This window comes from Phocoena phocoena, chromosome 3 (genome assembly GCF_963924675.1).
Source record: "Phocoena phocoena chromosome 3, mPhoPho1.1, whole genome shotgun sequence".
NCBI lineage: Eukaryota > Metazoa > Chordata > Mammalia > Artiodactyla > Phocoenidae > Phocoena > Phocoena phocoena.
The window spans coordinates 127,801,115-127,820,590 of record NC_089221.1 but is presented as its reverse complement, the minus strand read 5'-3'; the positions used below and the strand labels follow the sequence as shown (position 1 = coordinate 127,820,590).

At 51.2% G+C, this 19,476-nt stretch overlaps 2 protein-coding genes across 6 annotated transcripts in view; one reads left to right on the top strand and one right to left on the bottom strand.

Annotated features, from left to right (window-relative positions):
* The window catches only part of TNIP1 (TNFAIP3 interacting protein 1), a 51,901-nt gene extending 50,045 nt beyond the window's left edge, over positions 1-1,856 (top strand). For 3 of the 5 annotated variants that reach the window (XM_065874368.1, XM_065874369.1, XM_065874364.1), the window contains one exon: positions 1,095-1,856. In XM_065874368.1, coding sequence (XP_065730440.1) covers positions 1,095-1,129 — 35 coding nt within the window. In that variant the 3' untranslated portion in view covers positions 1,130-1,856. The remainder of the gene's footprint in view (positions 1-1,094) is intronic. The other 2 variants (XM_065874371.1, XM_065874370.1) reach the window with 2 other exon arrangements.
* Positions 1,857-3,235: 1,379 nt separating this feature from the next.
* Positions 3,236-10,002, bottom strand: GPX3 (glutathione peroxidase 3). The gene is made up of 6 exons (XM_065873732.1): positions 9,916-10,002; positions 9,817-9,843; positions 5,442-5,595; positions 4,414-4,531; positions 3,881-3,980; positions 3,236-3,457 (listed from the first exon to the last, which is right to left on the bottom strand). The coding sequence occupies exons 1-6, from the start codon at positions 10,000-10,002 to the stop codon at positions 3,236-3,238; spliced, it is 708 nt and encodes a 235-aa protein (XP_065729804.1).
* Positions 10,003-19,476: the final 9,474 nt, after the last annotated feature.

The window sequence follows — 19,476 nt, the reverse complement described above, 5'->3', positions numbered from 1 at the left end:
ATGGGCAAGGCAAGGTCAGGGAGGTTGGCGGGTCCTGGCCAAGAGGGCCTTGTAGGCCACGGCAGGAGGGCTGGTCTTTATCCTACGGATGATGTGCAGTCCTTGGACATTTTAAAATCAGAGTGGCGTGGGAATTCCCTGGCGGTCCAGTGGTTAGGACTCTGTGCTTCCACTGCAGGGGGCCCAGGTTCAATCCCTGGTCGGGGAACTAAGATCCCACAAGCCCTGCCGTGCGGCCAAAAAAATAAAAAAATAAATAATAAAATAAAATCAGAGTGGCATGAGAGATTAGATTTGCATTTTGTAAAGCTCCCTCTGGCCACGGTGTCCGCCATAAACAGTTGGGAACTGGAGGTCTGTTCGCCAGTCACAAGAGCACCCTGGGTCCTTGGTCACTCCCTCACTTTCTGCGAGGCTCTCATGGGGCAGAAGGCACTGCCTTGCCTGCGGGGCTTCTGGGAGCAGAATTGCAACTAAGGGGAGCAATAGAGAGGCCAAGTCCATCTCAGCAGGAAGAGGAGTTTTCTAAGGGTCGCAGCTGTGCCAGGAGGTCGAGTGCCCCTCTGCAGAAGGAGTGGGAGCAGAGACCACAGGGGGACTTAGAGGGCTATGGTGTGGAGGATCTCGTGGTTGGAAGGAGGAGGTACTGGGCTGGTCATTTTCTGATGTTTCCCTGCGGAGCCCTAGAGGTTCTGTGGAGCCCCTCGGAACCTGCTTTGATGAGGGCAGAGGGTGGCCAAGTGGGCAGGACTGTCCCCTCCCCCAGAACTACTCCATTTCTGGGATCTGAAACCAGACTGACTAGGTGCCAGCACCTCCTAGACCTGGGACTTTGAGCAAGTTTTTAAAATCCTCTCTGTGCCCCAGTTCCCTCCCCGCCACCCCGTAAAGGGATAATAATATGTCTGCTTCATAGGGCTGGGCAAGGACTGAACGACAGATATCCCTAAGGCACTTAGCCCAGGGCCTGGCACTTGGTGATACCCAACAACCCTCACTGGTCTCTTTCCACTCTTACTATATTGGTTTCCATAGGACTTTGAAACCTGTTGTACCACCTCATCTTCAAATCCTCAAAATTTTTGTTTATTTAGAACCCACCAAAAATGACCGTGAGGGACCTCAGTGAGACCAGTCCCCTGGCTCCACCTTCGTCTTGCAGAGCCAGCTGACTTCAGCTTACTGGAAAACTAGAGGCCATGGGCTCTCCGAGCCTCAGCCACTCGGGAGGCTGAGCTGGATGGCCAGCTTGAACCCTGGCCCCAACCTGAACTGTTTAGAGACTGGGGAGGCTCCATCCAGAAGGCGTCCATCTGGGCCTTTCCTTTGGAGTGACTGGGAAAAACTCACTACTCTGCCACTGGGTGGAGAGAGGTGTCATCCGGCCTTGACCTGCCATCCTCTGCAGCAACTGCTGGCAGATGTTAATCAAGTGGGGTGCAGTCAAGACCCCTTCCTTCCACAGCTCCCCCAGAAGTGGTCCGGCAGCCCCTCTGGGGACCACGTTCAGTTCATGTGTGTGTTTAGTTTTTGCTTCAAGCTCTGCAGTAGCAGGACCTGCCCCGTGCACATCCCCTCCCCCTCTGAGGAGCTGCGGGAAGAGCGGGTTTGCCTCTGGGAGCAGAAGAGACGAGATGCTCAACTCCTGGGCCCTCCACTTCTGCCCACGGCAGCCTTGCCAGCCCCACTGCAGCCTGGGATGAAGCCCATGCCAGCCACATCGGCTGAGGGGCCCCAGCCTGAAGCTGCCAGGCCCTCAGCTGGAGGCTCGTGGTGCTTGAGGCCCGGTTTGGGGTGGCTGTTGATCCCCGGGCAGCTGTTTGCACGAATCTTGGACATAAATCCAAGTTGAAGATTAACATTTTGTGACTGGTATTCTTTTATGCCCTGATTAATGTTCCCCTCCTAGTCAACCAGCATGCTGCTTTCCTGGCCCCCTCCCTCCGTACCCCATTCCTCCCAGACACCCCCAGGAGCATCACCGTTACTCTTGGCAGATATCCCCTGGGGCCCTGCTCAGAGCCTCCGTGAGGGTCATCCAGGGGCTGGGGGTCAAGCAACCTGGGTTTACATTCTAATCCTGCCCCTCACTTGTCAGGAGACATTGGGCAAGGCCTGGACCTTCTGCGAGCCTGTTTCTTCATCTGTCAAATGAACACCTTACCTGAGCCCTAGCTGCCGTGGAGAACTGTGGGATGAGAGTAGATGTGAGCTGGTTTTATAAACTCCAAATGCCGAGTGAGGAAGCAGAGTGGGCCTAGGTGGAAACCAAAAAGCAAGGGCCCAAAGGTCTCCCTTCATTCCTTTTCTCTTCCTCTTCCTCTTCTCCCTTCCCGCCGGCGAGGGTGGCCCCATTGCGGAAGCATCACAGTAGGCTCAGCTGCTGCAGAAAGGCTTTTACTAGGCAGACGGGGGTGAGTCTAATGCCAGTGGGTCGGGGTGAGAGGAGAGGGCACATCCCTCAAAGGAGCGGGGGTGGCATCCCTGCCTGGGGGTCTCAGCCTGAATGCACTAAGGGCTGGCCCTTCAGACAGGCTCAAGGGAGGTCCGCCCACAAGGGCTTTGGGCCCCTCCTTCATGGAGATGCCACCCCTGACACGGGGAACGTGGCCCTTGCTCTCACATCTGCCTTGGCTACTCTCAGGGAACACTGTGGGGTGGGGTAGGGGGCTTGGCAGGGCCCTCAGGAAGGAGGGAGGCTGTGTGATGGAGAGGAGGGAGGTCGGGCAGTGTGACAGACCCAGAAACTTCTGGGCACTTCAGGGGTGGTGTTTGGAGGCAGTGGGAGGTACCAGCTCCAAGGGTTGAGGTCCAGGTTAGAGCAGAACAGTTGAATCTAGAGCTGGTTTTTTTCTTTGGGCTCAGAAGGAAGTGAATTGTCATTGGGACAGAGAATTGGAAAGAGGGGAGTTACTCTCTGGCACTCTCCACGGCACACAGCTGTCGCCACACACACGGTACACGTTCCTGGGTATTCATGCAGGTCAGCCCACGTGGCCGTACACTTAAGTGTGTGCACATACCTGGTCACACACAGCTGTAGGCATGCGTGCAAACACCCATGTGCACAGCAGTACAGACAGAATTGTATGCACACGTTCGTGTCAAGCTGAGGCCTTGCGTAATCATAAGGGGTCTAGCGTGGGAGTATGGTGTGGGCGGAGAAATGGATTCCTTCCTGAACAGAGTCCTCCCCAGCCCCTGCGTAGTGGACGTGGGGTGGGGTGGGCCTCAGTTACATCCCCTTGGCCTCCAGGGTGGCCCGGCGCCGCATGTAGGTCAGGATGTCCATCTTGACAGTGTTGACCGTGGTGCGGTGGTGCCAGCGCATGATGGGAGCACCATCTGGCCCCACCAGGAACTTCTCAAAGTTCCAGCGGATGTCATGGACCTTCATGGGATCCCAGAAGAGGCGGTCCGGTGAGCCCAGGAGCTCCGAGGTAGGAGGACAGGAGTTCTGGAGCAGAGATGAGAACAGAGTCAACCCTGCTTGGGACCCCTCCCCGCCTCTTATCCCGCCTCCTTCCCAGGGCTTCTTGGAGGAAGGAGAATAGCCTGGCACTGAGAAAAGAGCACCAGTTTGGGAGTTAGAAAACTGAATCCCAGAACCAGTTTTGGCTCTAGCAGATTGTGAGACCCTAATCTTGTCCCTTCTGGGGCCCATCTGTAAAATGGGCTGATGAGACCCTAGGGTTTGCAAAGCCCTCTCGTTGGAATAATAATCAGATGCCAAGAAATTCCCCAAGAGCGCAGGAGCAGAGGAGGGTTGCACAGGCCTTGTCTTTGTGTGGGCTGGAGACAGACGAGAGCGGCTGCAGCCTGGTCCAGAGCCAGCATCAGCGGGGCAGAGAGGCGCTGCTAGAGGTGGCTGTGTACTCACCTTCAGGAATGTGTAGAACTTCTGTTCTTTCTCCCCGTTCACATCCCCTTTCTCAAAGAGCTGGAAATTGGGGATGAAGCCCCCACCTGGTCGGACATACCTAAGAGCAATGTTTTTATGTGGGTCCCAGGGAAATGGGCACAGGGCTCAGAAATGAGAGGAAGGGACAGAACAGGGGAGGGGGTGTTGGGAGTCTGGATTTCATTCTACGGTGGGCAGTGGGAGCCAGTGAATATTGAATGAGCACAGGCATAATGTGGGTCTACAGTCTTTTTCCAGTTTGGTACCTTCTCAATAACCCCTGCCCTCCACCTGTACTCCCCTTCCCCCTCCCCGGTCATGTGCTCACAACCATCGTCCTTGTCTCTGGCCCTCTCCTGGCCCCTCTTCCACTCGTTCCACTAAACAGGGTTCCTGGAAGGGGAGAGTAGTTCTTGGAGGCTGATAAATATCCATCATGAGTAGGGGCCTCTGCAAGAGATGCCTGGAGGCTAGGCTGGGGCGCTCTCTCAGGACACTGAGTTAGCACTCACTTGAGAGTGGCTAGGATCTCCGAGTTCATTCCTGGTTCCTGTTTTCCGAATTGGTTGCAGGGGAAGCCCAGAATGACCAGACCAAATGGTGCAAGTTCTTCCTGTAGTGCATTCAGTTCTGGGCCAGGGAGAGAGAGAGAAGAGACTGGGCTAGCCTGATGAGGAGCCCTCCCGCCAGTGTACCACTCCGCCTGCTCACCCACTGTACAGCTGAAATCACTGAGGCCTGACAGGGGAAGGGACTTGCCCAAGATCATCCACTGAGTGTGGCAATGCTGGGATTCAAGTCCTATGCTATGGATTCCAATCTGGATAGGTTGGAGGTTTGGGGAAAAAGAGAGCAGTATGGTTCATCAAATGAGTAATCAGTCACCCACTGCCAAGGTCCAATGATTGCCAGGCAGAACATTCTAGGTCAGGTTGCCCATGCCTCCTTCTCACACCCCACCCCAGCCCCCCAAAGCATTTTCTTGTGGGTGCTGTCAGATGCCTTTCACGTGCCTGTTCCTTCAGGCTCTTGACTGACCCAGCTAAGGAGAAAGAAGTGAGGATACAAGGGATCATGAAACCTGGGTGCAACACCTGGTTCTGTCACTAACACCCGTACTCTGGGGCCTCAGGCCAGTTGCCTGCTTTCCAGGGGCCAAGAGAAGCACTAAGGCAGATGGGGCTGAGGACAGGTGAGGAATTCTCAGCAAGACAAAGCTATTATTTCTTACTCCAATGAAAGGACACTCCAGGCACAAACCCAATCTCCTCCCTCCTCCTGCTTTTAGAGCAATTGAGGTGCCCAGGGATGAAGGATAACTGAGAATCTTCCAGAACACGTCTGAAGGTGATCAGACCTCAGGCTTATATAATCATTTTCAAAGAACCATGGAACACAGTAGGATTAAGATATGGAGTTTGGAATCTCATGATCACCGTCGCCCCATCCCCCTTGCACGGGGAAAGCTCCTCTGATTGGAATGTGCCCAACTGGCAGAAACAGACCCAAATAAAGCAGGGGAAGAGGGATGGGCTCTTACCAAGGTACTGGCTCGTCAGGCCTCAGTAGCTGGCCACGTTGACAAAGAGGATGTATTTGCCAGTGTACTGCTTGAAGGGGATGTACTCCTCCCCGTCGATGGTGAGGGCTCCATACTCATAGATGCTGCTGCCCACCCCAGCATGGCAGTCCATCTGGAAGAGAAGACCAGTGCCGGGGAGCGGTTAGAGCTGGAAGGGAACTTGGACTCCACCCTTTGCAAGATAACAGGGAGGAGGTGGAACTGATCTGCCCAAGTGGTCTTGACTTGCCCAAGACCACTCCAAGCATTAGAACCAGACTAGAAGTGAGGTCTCCTAATTCCTTGTACAAGACAATAATTTTGAAAGCACTTAATGAGCTGGTGGGTGCTATGGAGACTTGGAGGAATACTTTGGTCATTACTTCTGCATCACATGTCAATTTATAAACAGTCACTGGGTAGGCTCTGAGGGAGATTCCCCCCAATGCTGGTGTTATGTTATTGGATGGGCTGGTGGAGACGGGGAGGCTATTGCAATAATGCAGGCAAGTGGTGATGAGAGCCTGAACTAGACCATAGTGAAGGAAGAACTGAACAGAAATGAGGAGGCAGCAGTATGGACAGTGGTGATTCAGAGGTTCCCGATCTGGGGGACTGGAAAACTGAGGCTGTTAGAAAATAGGGAAGTAGGATAGTAGCCAGGAATGGGGCAAGGCCTGCCATGAGGATTAAATGGGATGGTCATGGTAGTGCCCCACTGCCTGGCATAGATTCAGTGTTCCCTGGGGGCGAGCAGCTGTGACGATGTCCATTACACCTTCCTCTGCCCAAGCTGTTCCACAGTCAGCCTCCAGAACTAGTAGAGAGAACATTAAATGGGCTGCAAGTTGGGGAGCCTGGATTCCATGACCAACTCCGCCACTAACTCCCCGTGTGGTCTTGGACTAGCCCTTTCTCTTCTGTGGGCCTCAGTTTCCTCATTTGTAAAATGAGAACCTTGAACTTGATCAGCTGTTCTCAACCACCATGGCTTGACAGCGTCACTCTCAGGGAAAGAGGAGGGAATAGATTACTGCCGGCAAGCGGGATGCTCCATTTACCCCACTCTGCCCCATCTCATCTCTGCCAATTTTTGGTACAGACTACAAAAATCTGGGTCTACACTTGAAAGAGTGTCATGGCATCACTACCATAATTAGCAGCTGGGCAGGTAGTCCTGGCCTGGACATCTGAGAAGAGCTGAGAAGACCATAAACAAATCGAATGCAAACTAGCATTATAGACCAGAGAGACAGAGCCAGGTGGTTGGAGTTAGAGAAGCAAATTCACGCCCTCTCTTCCCACCAATCCTGGAAGACTTGCCGTTGCAGCCAGTTACACCTCTGCCCAACTGCGTGAAGAGAGCCATCTGGGCTGCCAGGGCGTGGCCCCGGCAGGGTGTAAAAAAGCAGGCTCTGTCTTGAAGACTCCGTAGTCTGCTGAACCAGGGGAGCGGAACTCCCTTCACGCGGCCATTCCCTGACAGCTGCAAGCTCTTTTCTCGGCTCCGGTACAAATTCCGTGCTACACGTGAGTCTAATATTCCATGCCCCGTGACTTCTAGTGGCTGCTGGAGGCCGGCCTGAGACCTAAGCTTGACGTTCCTTCAGCCCCTGGGCTTCGTGGGCCCCAGCTGGGGTCAGCTCCACCTCAAAATACAAACAGCCAGGGCACAACAAACACGCCCTAGCTGGCCACAGAGGTCTAGCAGCCGGATGGAAAGGCCCTCCCGCCTGCCTCTCTACTCCACCCCGGTCTGAAAACAAACTGTGAAATGGGGAGAAAGACAGCCAAGAGGTTGTCTAAATAATGGAAGTTTGTAAACAGCGGGAGGATCAGCTTCTGAAACCAGTTTCAGGGTGGGAATCTCCTCTCATTAGATTTGAGTCTTTGCTGGCTGTGTGGCCCTGGGCAAGTCACATTCAGTCTGAGCCTCCATCTGCTGATGGGAGAGGATAATACCACCTGCCTCCCAAAATGGCTGCGAGAATTTACTAGCAGGTCAAAACTGGCTTGCAAGCCTCTTAGAGAGAAATCTGTACCCGCCCCCTGCCCCACCCACCCATCAAGGGATAGGGTAAAGGGTGCTGACGTTCCTACCTTATTGTGAAGAGGGCTTTGATGTCCCCCAGCCAGTATGACCAAGATGATGCACTGGGCAGGGTGTTTACAGGAGAAGGGATGTGTGACAAAGCCTCCATCCTTTCTACTGGGCCAGTGAAGCCAGTGCTGTGAGTTCCGACCGAGAGGGGTCAGAGAGCACCTATGGTGGGGGAAGCCATGGCCTGCATTCACCACTGAGCACACGTCCAGTCCTTACGGAAGCCCCCTCCCCTTTTCTGGGCCCATGGAGTCCCAGAACCCTGCACCTTAACCCGGATGTCAGAGGAGCTGTGAGTGGAGGCGGGGAGAGGGAGTGAGGGTGCCTCTATCCTCCCACAATTGCACAAGACAGGAGAGTTTCGATGGCTTGAGAGTTGGAGGCGGGGGACCCTGCCAGGACCCCAGCTGGCTTGGGTTGCTGGTCCTGTGTCTTTCTCCTCACCCATCTGCCCACTCCCATCAGTGTGAAAGTGTGAGAGGAGAGCTGGACTGGGGGCAGGAGACCTGAGTTCTGGGCCTGGCTGGGCCTCTGATTCTGTGTGAGGACTCCTGTCCCTTCTCTGGGGCTCTGGCTCCACAGCTGTGAGGTGGGGTCAGATTCAGTGCTGTCTTGAGGGCTCTTCAGCCCTGACTGTCAGCCGGTGGTTCCATGATTCTCTCTGCCTGGTTTAGTCACCTAGAAACCAGCGGTTACTAGGATCCCACGCACGTCAGCGGTTGTTATTCTCTCTAGTCTCTGCAAAGTCCTTTTGTAGAGGAAGGACAGGGAGGCTGGGCAGTCTTAAACCGGACTGGAGAGGGGACACGGCAAGGAAAGGAGGATTCCCTTTGTTACCCAGCCCCTCCCTTTGAATTGGGAGGAGGCAAACATCCCTTTGGGGCTCTCACCCTTTGTCCATCCCATTCTCCACCTGCCCCTTGCCCCATTGCTTGGCCCTGGAGTTGGGGTAGGATAAGTGGTTGAGTCCTAGAACCCAGGGCTATGACATTTCAGCTCTCTCAGGACCTGGAGGAGAAATAGGCGTGCCCAGACTGTCATTAGCTAGCAAGTCCTAGCTGGTTGTATCTGATATGATCACACCTCACCCTAAGACTTTTCTAGACCATACCCATCCTGTTTTCTCTGTTTCATCTACTCCCCAGAGTTCTACAGAGAACACATGGCTATGATGAGTTATTCATGGGATCCAAGAATTATGGAGTCATAAGATCTTAGAATTAAGATCTGGAAGATTTGAGAAACACAGAAGTGCAAAGCTTCTTCTTCAGCTTATACAAGCGTTGTGTGTGTGTGTGTGTGTGTGTGTGTGTGTGTGTGTACTGGGATGCTGGAGACATAAATCTCTCTCTTTGGGTCTATGCCTGGCTTCTGCCTCCCCACCCTGGGGAAGAGGAGAGATCTACAGCACCCACTTTGGCATATACTGTCCAAAGAGATAAGCATGTGTGGTCACTCCTGCTCCCGGCCTCAGCATCTCCACTCTAGCTAAGGGCCACACACTCTGCTGGGGATAGACTGAGGCTCAGGAGAATTCTGCCTCTCCTGTCGAGCTGGCAGTCCCCAGCTTTCTCCAACTACTAGGTTTGCTCAGGCCAAGATGGGCAGTGGGTGGTGTGTAGTGAGGCTGCCCCCAAACAGGAGACACTTCAGAGAACAGCGTGTGGATTTTGCAGCTTCTCCAAGCATCCCCTCTGAAATCATCAGCCTCACTGTGCCCTGTCCTCCCACCTGCTACAGGTGGAGAAACTGAGGTCCACAAAGGAAAAGCGAATCTAGTCAGCATCCTGGGCGTTCTGTGCTGCCAGCTCAGAGCTCCTTCTGTCACAGACCTCTGCGTCTTCTACCAGTATCCCAGAATTCTACCTGCGTTTATGCTTGGGCTAGACGGGGACCACACAGCCGCGTGTTCCTTCCCTTTCACCTTGCCAGCCATTCTCCCTGGGAACCTCTGCAGCCAACCCAGACCCTGAGTCTCCAGGCCATTTTCTGTGCCCCCCACCCCCTTCAGGCCCCACTGGAGGGGAACATCTCGGAAACAGACGGTGGCTTGGAGGTAGCAAGGCGACCCGCAGGTAGCCGTGGGAAGTGTGGACCGGGAGAGAAGACCCTTCCTCCCTCATTCATTCTGCCCACCCGGGGCACCCAGGTCTCCAACAGATGGAACCGCGAAGAGTCTGACGACGGTCTGGGTATGCTGAAGAGGGAGGCAACGGGAGCTAGGGCGTCTCTCGCACCTAGGTGTCACCCTACTGGTGGGGAGCCCGGGAAGAAGGGTGCCTCACCACCGAGGGACGGACACCTGCGGACCACGTTCGATCCCCCGGCCACCCATCCCTGAGGCTCACTCACCTTCGAACTCTCCTGTCCTCGGCTCGGCGGAACGAAGCCGGCCAGGAGCAGGGAGAGAAGGCAGGATGCCCGGAAGAGCCGGGCCATGGTGGGCGGGGGCCGCGTCTCGGACTCGCCGGAGACGCTGTCTGATCCCGGGCCACAGTCCGTCTGAGGTGTCGTCCGCTCTCATCCACCTTTCAAGCCCTCAGCGATGACCAATCCGCGGCCGGGCCGGAGTCCTTGTAGCCAATCGCAGGGCGTCTGGCATTTCAGGGGCGGACACAACTTACCCTCCGCTTCTCCCCCTCCCCAGGCCCTGGGCGACAGTGACATAAGCAAGTCTGGACAGAGAGATGGGAGCCAGTTCCTTGTGAACCCGTGAGGCGGAACCCTATTCTTCTTTAGACTCTAAAGTGCTGGAAGAGGCAGGCACAGTGTCCTCAGCACAGCCGGGGAAAGGGCTTTGAAAAGCACCGAAGAGTTGATGGCACCCGCAAGGTGTTCCCTGTTCCCTCCTGCCCCCATTCTGGTTGAAGGGATATTAAGGACCTAAAATGTCAGCAAGATCTGAAGTGAGACTTCCAGGAACATTTATTTACTCTATGTAGGTTTAGTGCTTAAAAAGCAAAGGGTGAATGCCCTAGGATTTTGAATGCAGCCCTCTCCTGGGAAGAACATTGGGATCCCTCAGCTGGTTCGAGAGCAGAAAATACATTTGCTCCCTGTGTAGCCTTGAACATGTTGCTTTCCCTCTCTGGGCCTCAGTTTCCCCAACTGTGTAATGATGGGATTGGCTGATGCTCTCTAAGTCCCTCCTGGTTCTGGCTAGATGACTTGTTTCTAAAAATAAGTGACAGACCTAGACCAGGAGTCGCTTGAGAGTAGGGACCATAATCACCCGCTGACACAGGGCCTAGAACACAACACGTGCTTAATATTTGCAGCATTAATCAATCCATGACTTCGTTTCTCTGCTTCAAGATGCTGATGACCAGTTCAGGGAGCTCTAGGTCTGTGCTGTCTAGGTATGATTCTCTCCACCGATAGGGGACTGCGTTGGGATCAGTGCTTCCCAAATCAGACTACCAGCCACCTGAGAAGATTTTCATACAGATTCCCAGGTCCCTCTTCAGAATCAGTGCATTAGAATCTCTAGCGGCAGAGGCTGAGGCTCTACCTTCAGACGTGTTCCAAAGGTGATTCTGAGGCAGGTGATTCCCTGTCTTCTGATGGAGAAGTGCCTTGAGATACCATGCCTCTACTATGATTTAAGATAGTATTGTCCCCGTGGGAATTTGGAAGGTCTGTCTCAATCCCACATTCTCTGGGAAGCCTTCCTTACCTCAAACCACAGCCTGTTGAAGTGAAGGGAGTGTTGAAGGCCAGGAATTCTTTGAATGAGTTAAAGCACAGAAGCATTTGAACAGGGGCTGACACAGAGTATGCAGTCAATAAATGCTATTTATTCCACCACCTCATTTTGCTGAAGCCTAGAGACGGGGAACAATTTACCCAAGTTCCCAAAGCAAACTGATGGCAGACAGGGGACCAGAATCCAGGTCTAGACTCCATTCTCAGGCCCTCTTGACTTTGTTCTGGTGTCTCCTGAAGGTCATATTTAACCAAAGATACAAACATCTGTATACATATCAGTTTGTCAGAAATCCATTCTTCATTAGCATCAGCAGGCATCTAGGATCCCTTAAAATATGTGCCTAGGGGCTTCTCTGGTGGCGCAGTGGTTGAGAGTCCGCCTGCCGATGCAGGGGACACGGGTTCGTGCCCCGGTCCGGGAAGATCCCACATGCCGCGGAGCGGCTGGGCCCGTGGGCCATGGTCGCTGATCCTGCGCGTCCGGAGCCTGTGCTCCGCAGCGGGAGAGGCCACAACAGTGAGAGGCCCGCGTACCGCAAAAAAAAAAAAAAAAAAAAAAAATTGTGCCTAGCATCATGTCAACACGATGAAAGATGTCAAAAAGTTTTCTGAAAGTTACAATCCCTGCCTTCGAAGTGTGTCCAACAGAGCCAGGACAAGGGTAAGGCAAGTGCAGAGCTGGCACCCGCGAGCGAGTGCCTCTTTAAATGGTGCACCCCGAGTGCCTGACTTGCCTCACCCTAGTCCTAGCCCTGCTGTTTGGTTTCTCTGGGGGAGACAAGAAGGAGTCAGAGCCCGAGGCTTGCAGTGGGGCCACAGACAAGTTACCTCCTTTCTCTGGGCCTCAGTTGGTCAATCTGTTAGACAAGAGTCTTTGACAATCTCTCCATGGTGGTCTCTGTGGCTCTACCGTTCCAAGGGTCTAAGGAAGACCTGTGCTGCACCAGTCTCGGGAGTACTGATCTCATGGACAGTGGGCTGGGAGGTTGAGGGAGCGTGGCCTGCCGTTGGGTTGGGCCTTCATGCTGCAGACTACTTTCAAAGGAGGTCTGAGCCTCAGTACAAAGATCATGAAGACAAGGTTGAAAACAACACTTGCCAGTCTTTTCACCATAAGCCTTTCTAGCACATTTGGTTGATTTGCTCCCAGGAACCCTATGTTTTGAAAGATGTTATTCTCCACCAGGATGTTTCCCCTTGCCCTCAGGTTAAAGTCCAAATTCCTTAGCGCTTCAGACAGTATCCTCCAAATCCAGCCACTTCCTCATCTTTTGCCACACTCCTCTTATTCTCTCTACCCAGCTGTACTGGACTGTTCTCCAGTTCTTCCAACATGCGGTTCTCTCTCACCTCCAGGTCTTGTCCCTGTTGTTGAGTTCTGTCTGGAACTCTCCATGTTCTCTCTCTTTTACTGCTTCTCTCCCACCATTTTCAGGTTTCAGCATCACGTCAACACCGTGGAAAGAGTTTTATTCGGGTCCCCTTGCTTTATTCTATTATAGTTCCTAGAGTGTTTGACATTTTCTACATCAAGCCTTTGTTGTACTTTACCATCATTTCTTCTTTTTCTGTTTTCTACAACAAATCATAAGGTCCACAAAGGCGTCATTCTCACCACTTTGCAGAGGGCTTAATACACAGTAGATGCTCAGTAACTATCTATTAAATAAACAAATGCCAAATAAAACACTATTTGGCAAATGGAATAAACAGATCTTGAGGTCAGCATGTGCTATCAAGTTTGAGCCCGCGAAGCTGGTCTGATTACAGCTGCTAGTAAGATTTGAGATGTGTGAGTTTGTCAGAGGAGAGCAGATGATTTCATCTGGGTCTCAGGAAAGGAAGGGTGGAGACAGATACTCTAGAGGAATCGTAAGCCAGTTTTGTTCCCAGCCTGAGAACATGCCCTACTGCATCCCAGATAAGTGGGCACCCAGTACCCCTTCACTCTCTCTTTTTTAGACGTATTTGGGGAGCTCCCTATCTACCTGCTTGGTGGGTGGATGGGGACTGTAGATGATTAAAAGGAGGTTTTTAAAAAAGTGCTGATGCTCTGCGTCTTTGAGGAAGATAGAACATGAGTTAATAAATAAGAAGGTCGTAAAAAGTGAAAACAATGGAAGCCAGCCCTATGGGTGCTGAGTAAACACTGGACTCAGTGACGGAGTCAGCCAGCCCAACTGATGGGTCCAGATGGCGGTGGCAGAAGGGAGGCCCAGCCCCACCACGTCAGTGCCAACTCAAATGGTGGCACTGGCACTGTTTTGCAATCAAGACAGGATTGCAGAACCTAGGTGGGACCCTGAAGCTGCTGGTTTCCTAAATAATTGGCAGGTGCTGTCTTAGAGCTAGCCAGGGGACAGGAAGAGAGGTGGCTAGAGCCTCTGCTTTTCAAAACAGTGCCTTCCAAACTCTGGGCTTCAGTTTCCTCATCTGTGGGATAAAGAGTTGGACAAGTTGACCTCAAAGGCCAACCTTTTGGATAATAAGAGGAGCAACCAGCATTCACCCAACATCCTGTATGTACCAGGTACTGCCTTAGATTTATTGACTTGTGGGAAAATCCCTGTAACTTCATGAGGTAGCTAACGTTATTATCCCCATTTTAGAGATGAAGAAACTAACACATAGGTTAAATCACTTCGCTTAAGGTCATGCAGCTGGTAGGTGGCAAAACCAGGATTCTGACCCAGATGTCCTGTTTCCAGAGTCCTTGTCATTATCTGTAAGCCTGTGCTGTTCAACATGGCAGCCAATAGCTGGATGTAGCTTGTGAGCACTTGGAATGTGGCTAGTCCAAACTGAGATGTGCGGTGAATGTAAAATACACACTGGTTTTTGAAGACTTAGTAAGAAAAAAAGAATGTAAAAATATCTCGATACATTTTTATATCATTACGTGTTGAAACATTAATATTTTTATATATTGGATTAAAGAAACTATATTCTTGAAATTAATTTCACCTCTTTCTTTTTACTTTGGAAAATGTGACCAATAGAAAAATTTTAATTACATACACAACTGACATTATGTTTCTATTGGATCGTGCTGGGTTTAAGCTGTATATTCATAAAACATTGCTATAGGATTATAGTTGTCTCTGTGAAATCTAGGCTTATCCCCTGTCTGAGGTCCCCAAGACCACCTCCTGGTTCAATGATTTTTCCATCAGCACTCACAGAACTCAACATATAATCATACTCACACTATGATTTATTACAGTAATAGGTTACAGAACAAATCAACCAAGGGAAAAGGTACATGAGACAAAGACTGTGTGAAATCAGGCACAAGCTTCTAAGAGGCCTCTCCCAGTTCAGTCACACAGGCTGTACTTAATTCCTCTAGCAACAAAGTGTGACAACACATGTAAAGTGTCCACCAGGGAGGCCCATTAGACTCAGTGCTCAGTTTTTATTGGGGGCTGGCCATGTAGGCATCCTCTGCCTAGCATGTACCAAGATGCCAGACTCCCAGAAGGAGAGCAGGAATTCAGCACAAGCCACATTGTTTGTCCAAATAGTTTAGGCATAGTGAGCCACTCTTATCAGTTCTGGGAACGGTGGAAATCCTCCTGAAATCAAAGTCGCTGAACATCAACCCAGGGCCAATTGTGCAAGCAGATCTTTCTAAGCATAGCAATTTCAGGCTTGCATGTTAACTCTTTTCCTCAGATCTTGCAATTAAACTTCAGCAGGACCTGGCCTGGCAAATACTAGGTTTATTGAATTTACCTGAAATGGAGTTAATGACTCTCACTTCCTCTAATGCCCACTTCATTGGAGGGAGAATTATAAAAAACGGGAAGAGTCCCTAGAAACTATCTCATTCAACCCTCTGATTGGAGAAGCTGAGGTCCCAAGAGGCTGAGTGATTTGTCCAGGGACCCACAGCAAAGACAGGCATCTGCAAGAGTCACACCTATGCTGGATACAATTCCAAGCTTTCAGACAAAATGTCCCTTCCCCTCTCTTGGAACCTAAAATGTGTACCCTTTTCCCCACTTCTTAGTAGCAGGGAGCCCTACCTATGTCTCTGCTGGCCTCATTTTTCCTGCCCTCCATCCTCTCTATGTTGTTGTTTGGCTGGGAGACTACCGTGCTGGAGTAACAATAGTGACCTTCATAAACAGTCACTAAACAGTGGACAACCCATATTCTACTTCCTCTGGTTAACTGACAATGCACAAAACCAATGAGGACTAGTGGGAACTAATAAACTCTAGAGTAGGACAAGCAGATGGAGTGGGTAGCCTATCACCCCTCCTCCCTCACTTCTCCCAACATGACCGCAGATAACAAATGGCCAGGTCTGGTCCACATCATTGTCACCCCTTCCCCAACTCAGAGGTTCATGTCAGGGGTATACTTGAGAAAGTTTTGGACTGAGAGTCTGGAGTCCTGATCCTATCTCCGTAGGTGCCATAGGCTAGTCCCATCTCTCTGAGCCCTGACGTCCCCAACTCTGAAACAAGTTAGAATTCTAAGGTTTTGTCCATCCTAGTCAGTCTCTGACTGTGCAGTGTCTCATGAACTGACCCCAGGAAGGAGTCCCTGAGGACAAACGGAGTGGCGGCCTGGAGAATCTGCCTAGTCGGGTTGGGTTACAGGGCGAGGGTGGACTGTGGGTAAATCATGTTGTCTCCTCCTTTGTGGCTACCATCACTGTCACCCTCAAGCAGTTATTTTGAGCTTTAGATGAGCCAGGACACTTAGTTCAGAGTCTGCCTGTTAGCACCCCCATCCATGTTCCCTGTATGATGAAGAGGTTGGGCCTGATGTCTCTGGGGCCCTAAACTTGTTCAGACACACTCTACTGCCACCAGGCTGGGTAACTTCTGCTAAAGTAGATTCACCTTTCTGGGGCTTGACCTTCCCCAGCTGTTAAGTGGGGTCACTAATTTCTGCCCTGACTGCTCTTAAGCCTTTTAGGAGGCTCTGGTGGAGTATTAGAGCTGCAAGATGCTAGAATATGAACTCCATAAAGGACTGAGAAATTATAATTTTTTTCTTCCAATTAATTCTTTGTCTCCAAAGCCATGCCTTGTCCATGTCTTTTCCTCATATTAATGAGCTCTTAAAACTTACTAAACTGAGTGTTAATTAATTCAACAAGTGTTTCTTCCTTTTTTTTTTTTTTTTTTTTTTTTTTTTTGCGGTACGCGGGCCTCTCGGGCCTCTCGCTTTTGTGGCCTCTCCCGTTGCGGAGCACAGGCTCCGGACGCGCAGGCTCAGCGGCCATGGCTCACGGGCCCAGCCGCTCCGCGACATGTGGGATCTTCCCGGACCGGGGCACGAACCCGTGTCCCCTGCATCGGCAGGCGGACTCTCAACCACTGCGCCACCAGGGAAGCCCAACAGGTGTTTCTTAAGCATCTACTACGTACTATGCACTGTGCCAACTGTTGAGGATTCTATGATTCAGGGAGAACAGGATGTGATTCCTGCCCTCCAGGAGCTCACAATCTGGTGCAGGGACAACAGCAAACTGGCTACACAGGGTGACAGATGCTCTTGAAGGAGAAAGCGCAGCACAAAGAGAGGCACCTCACCTGGATTCGTGGGAGCAGGGCTGGCTTCCAGGTGGAAGTAACTAGTGACTGAGAAGGAGCAAGAGTTAGCTGGGTGAGAGACATGAAAGAAGTAGCGAAAAAGAGATCGTGTTTGGGGCTAAAAGAACCAATAGATCAAGGGTCAAGTGGGCCCCTTCCAACTTTGATACGCAGGTTTTTCATGGCTGAAGCAGAGAATTCAAGGTGAAAATTGACAAGAGGTAAGGCTAGAGAGGTAAATCAGGGCAGGTGGAGATGGGCTTTTGCAGCTTTGGACTTTGGACAATTTTAAGTGCTCTCATTCATTTATTTGTCTACCTACTTATGGTCTATCCCATTCTCTTTCCACCTAGAATGTAAACAGCATGATGTCAGAGACTATGTCTTATTCTCTGCTGTAACTTCAGCCCTAGAAAAGAACCAAGCACACATAGAGCGTATTTAGTTAATAGTTGTTTAAGAGTGAATGAATGAATGAGTGAATGCAAAAAAAGAAAGGGGAGACATAGGTTTGGGAGTGTCCCATGTACTTTGCCTTTATCGAGTGAGAAGCCTCCCCCTCCCCACCCTCCATAGGGGAGGGTTGCAGCTCAGAAAGTTTTGTCTCTTCAGGAAGTGAAGTGCAGGTGAGGGTGAGAAATGGACTAGGGAGAAGGATCATGCCTCACCCTGGAGTTGAAAGCCTAACTGAGGTCTGGACATCAAATTCCTTTTCCTTAAGGCTCTGTGGTCCATGGGAAATAACCTGGCCCTCACACTGAACTCCAAAACATTTTAGGGCATCTGGGTCAGAATCCGGCCTTCTCCTACTTCTCAGGCTTTGATCTCTCAACCTCATTAGACTATCAGCCCAGAAGGGTCCTTGGAGATGATCTAGTTCCTTCGACTCCAAGTGTATGGTCCTTAGACTCCACTGACAGACATTCCCACTGCTGCCTACCCTGCTCCTGGTGCTTCTTATACAACGTTAAGTTGACGAATTCAGCTTTAGACTTTATGTTTTTGAGAGGTAGAAGTTCTTTCTCTGGTTACCCCTTGCCTTGCTTCTCCTCCCACTTTCCATCTATTCATGGTCCTCCCAAGTCAAGGCTCTGGATGAAGTCTGGGCAAGTCAGGTCCTGAAGGTTCACCCCAGGCTCTAAGCCTTACTTCTCTGCCTCTTCCAAAACCAGCTACTGGCTTCTCCCCCAACTCTAGACAGCAGGACCATACCTGTCGTGTTCAAATATGTCAAGCCTGGCATGCAGCAAAAAGTTCCTGGAGAAGGGCTCTTCCTCTCCCAAATGCCCAAGAAATGTGGGAACCTTGTGACTGAGTTTGAAGTGATTTTCCCCTCAAAATTGCCCAGGCATCAAGAACCATGCTTGAGCAGGGTCTTCCTCTGTAGCCACCCGTGTTCCCTAAGGACTGACCAGGGAACTTTCCAGAACACAAGGATCTCTGGAACCATCCACGAGTTTTGGACCTGTGAGAGAGTAGGAGAGCCCAGGGAGGGCTTTCCTACTGCTGAATGTTTTCCAGAGAATATATTATAATCTTTCAAAGTTGAAAAAACTATTAGTGGGGACAGATGACATTAAGGCAGGGCCTCCAAAAGAAAGGACATATCTCTCTCACACAGGGTCTGGTCTCTCTCTGTGGCTTGTGGGTCAGGGTGGCCAGGGTTGGAAAGATGACTGGGAGTCCAGGCTCATCCATTGGTGTTATCTGCTTGGCCAGCTCAGTCAGACAAATGAAAGATTCTTCTGTTTTGGGCTGTGGGTTTAAGCCCCAGGCACTGGGAAGCATAAAAGAGTCTTGCTGGCTTTGGCATCAGAGAAACCTGTATGCAAGCCCCAGATCTGCCCCTTTCTAGTTATTTCACTTTGGATAAGGCATCTTTCCTCATTTGTAAAATGGAGATTTTATGTGGACTGAGAGAATGCCTGTGAACACATTTGGTTCAGGGTGTGCAATATGTTCCCCTGGTTATTATTATTAAAGATGCCAGTGGTGATCCCAAGTATCCTAGCCATGCAGGGGATGCCTGAAACGCATCCTTGAGGGCATGGAGGCTGGGGCTCTGACCCTCAGACTCTGACCATCCCATTGTCCCCTCAAATCTCCATCTGCAATTCTACAACTCAGCACTGCTCTGTGATCTCAGACCAGTCCTTATAGTGTCTCTGGTCGTCTCTGCCCTTTCTGCCCCATGAGAAGTTGGACCAGATGACCTCTAAGGGCTCTATCTGGCTTTGAAAGTCTTTGACTAGTTTCCTAGGGTCTCTCTGGGACAGTCAAGTACTTTGTGTACCTAGAATGTAAGCAGCATGATGTCAGAGACTATGTCTTATTCTCTGCTGCAACTCCAGCCCTAGAAAAGTACCAGGCACACACAGAGGGTTTTTAATTAATAGTTATTTAAGAATGAATGAGTGGGGACTTCCCTGGTGGCGCAATGGTTGAGAGTCCGCCTGCCGATGCAGGGGACACGGGTTCGTGCCCCAGTCCGGGAAGATCCCACATGCCGCGGAGCAGCTGGTCCCGTGAGCCATGGCCGCTGAGCCTGCGCGTCCGGAGCCTGTGCTCCGCAATGGGAGAGGCCACAACAGTGAGAGGCCCGCGTACCGCAACAAAAAAAAAAGAAAAGAAAAGAAAAGAAAAAGAATGAATG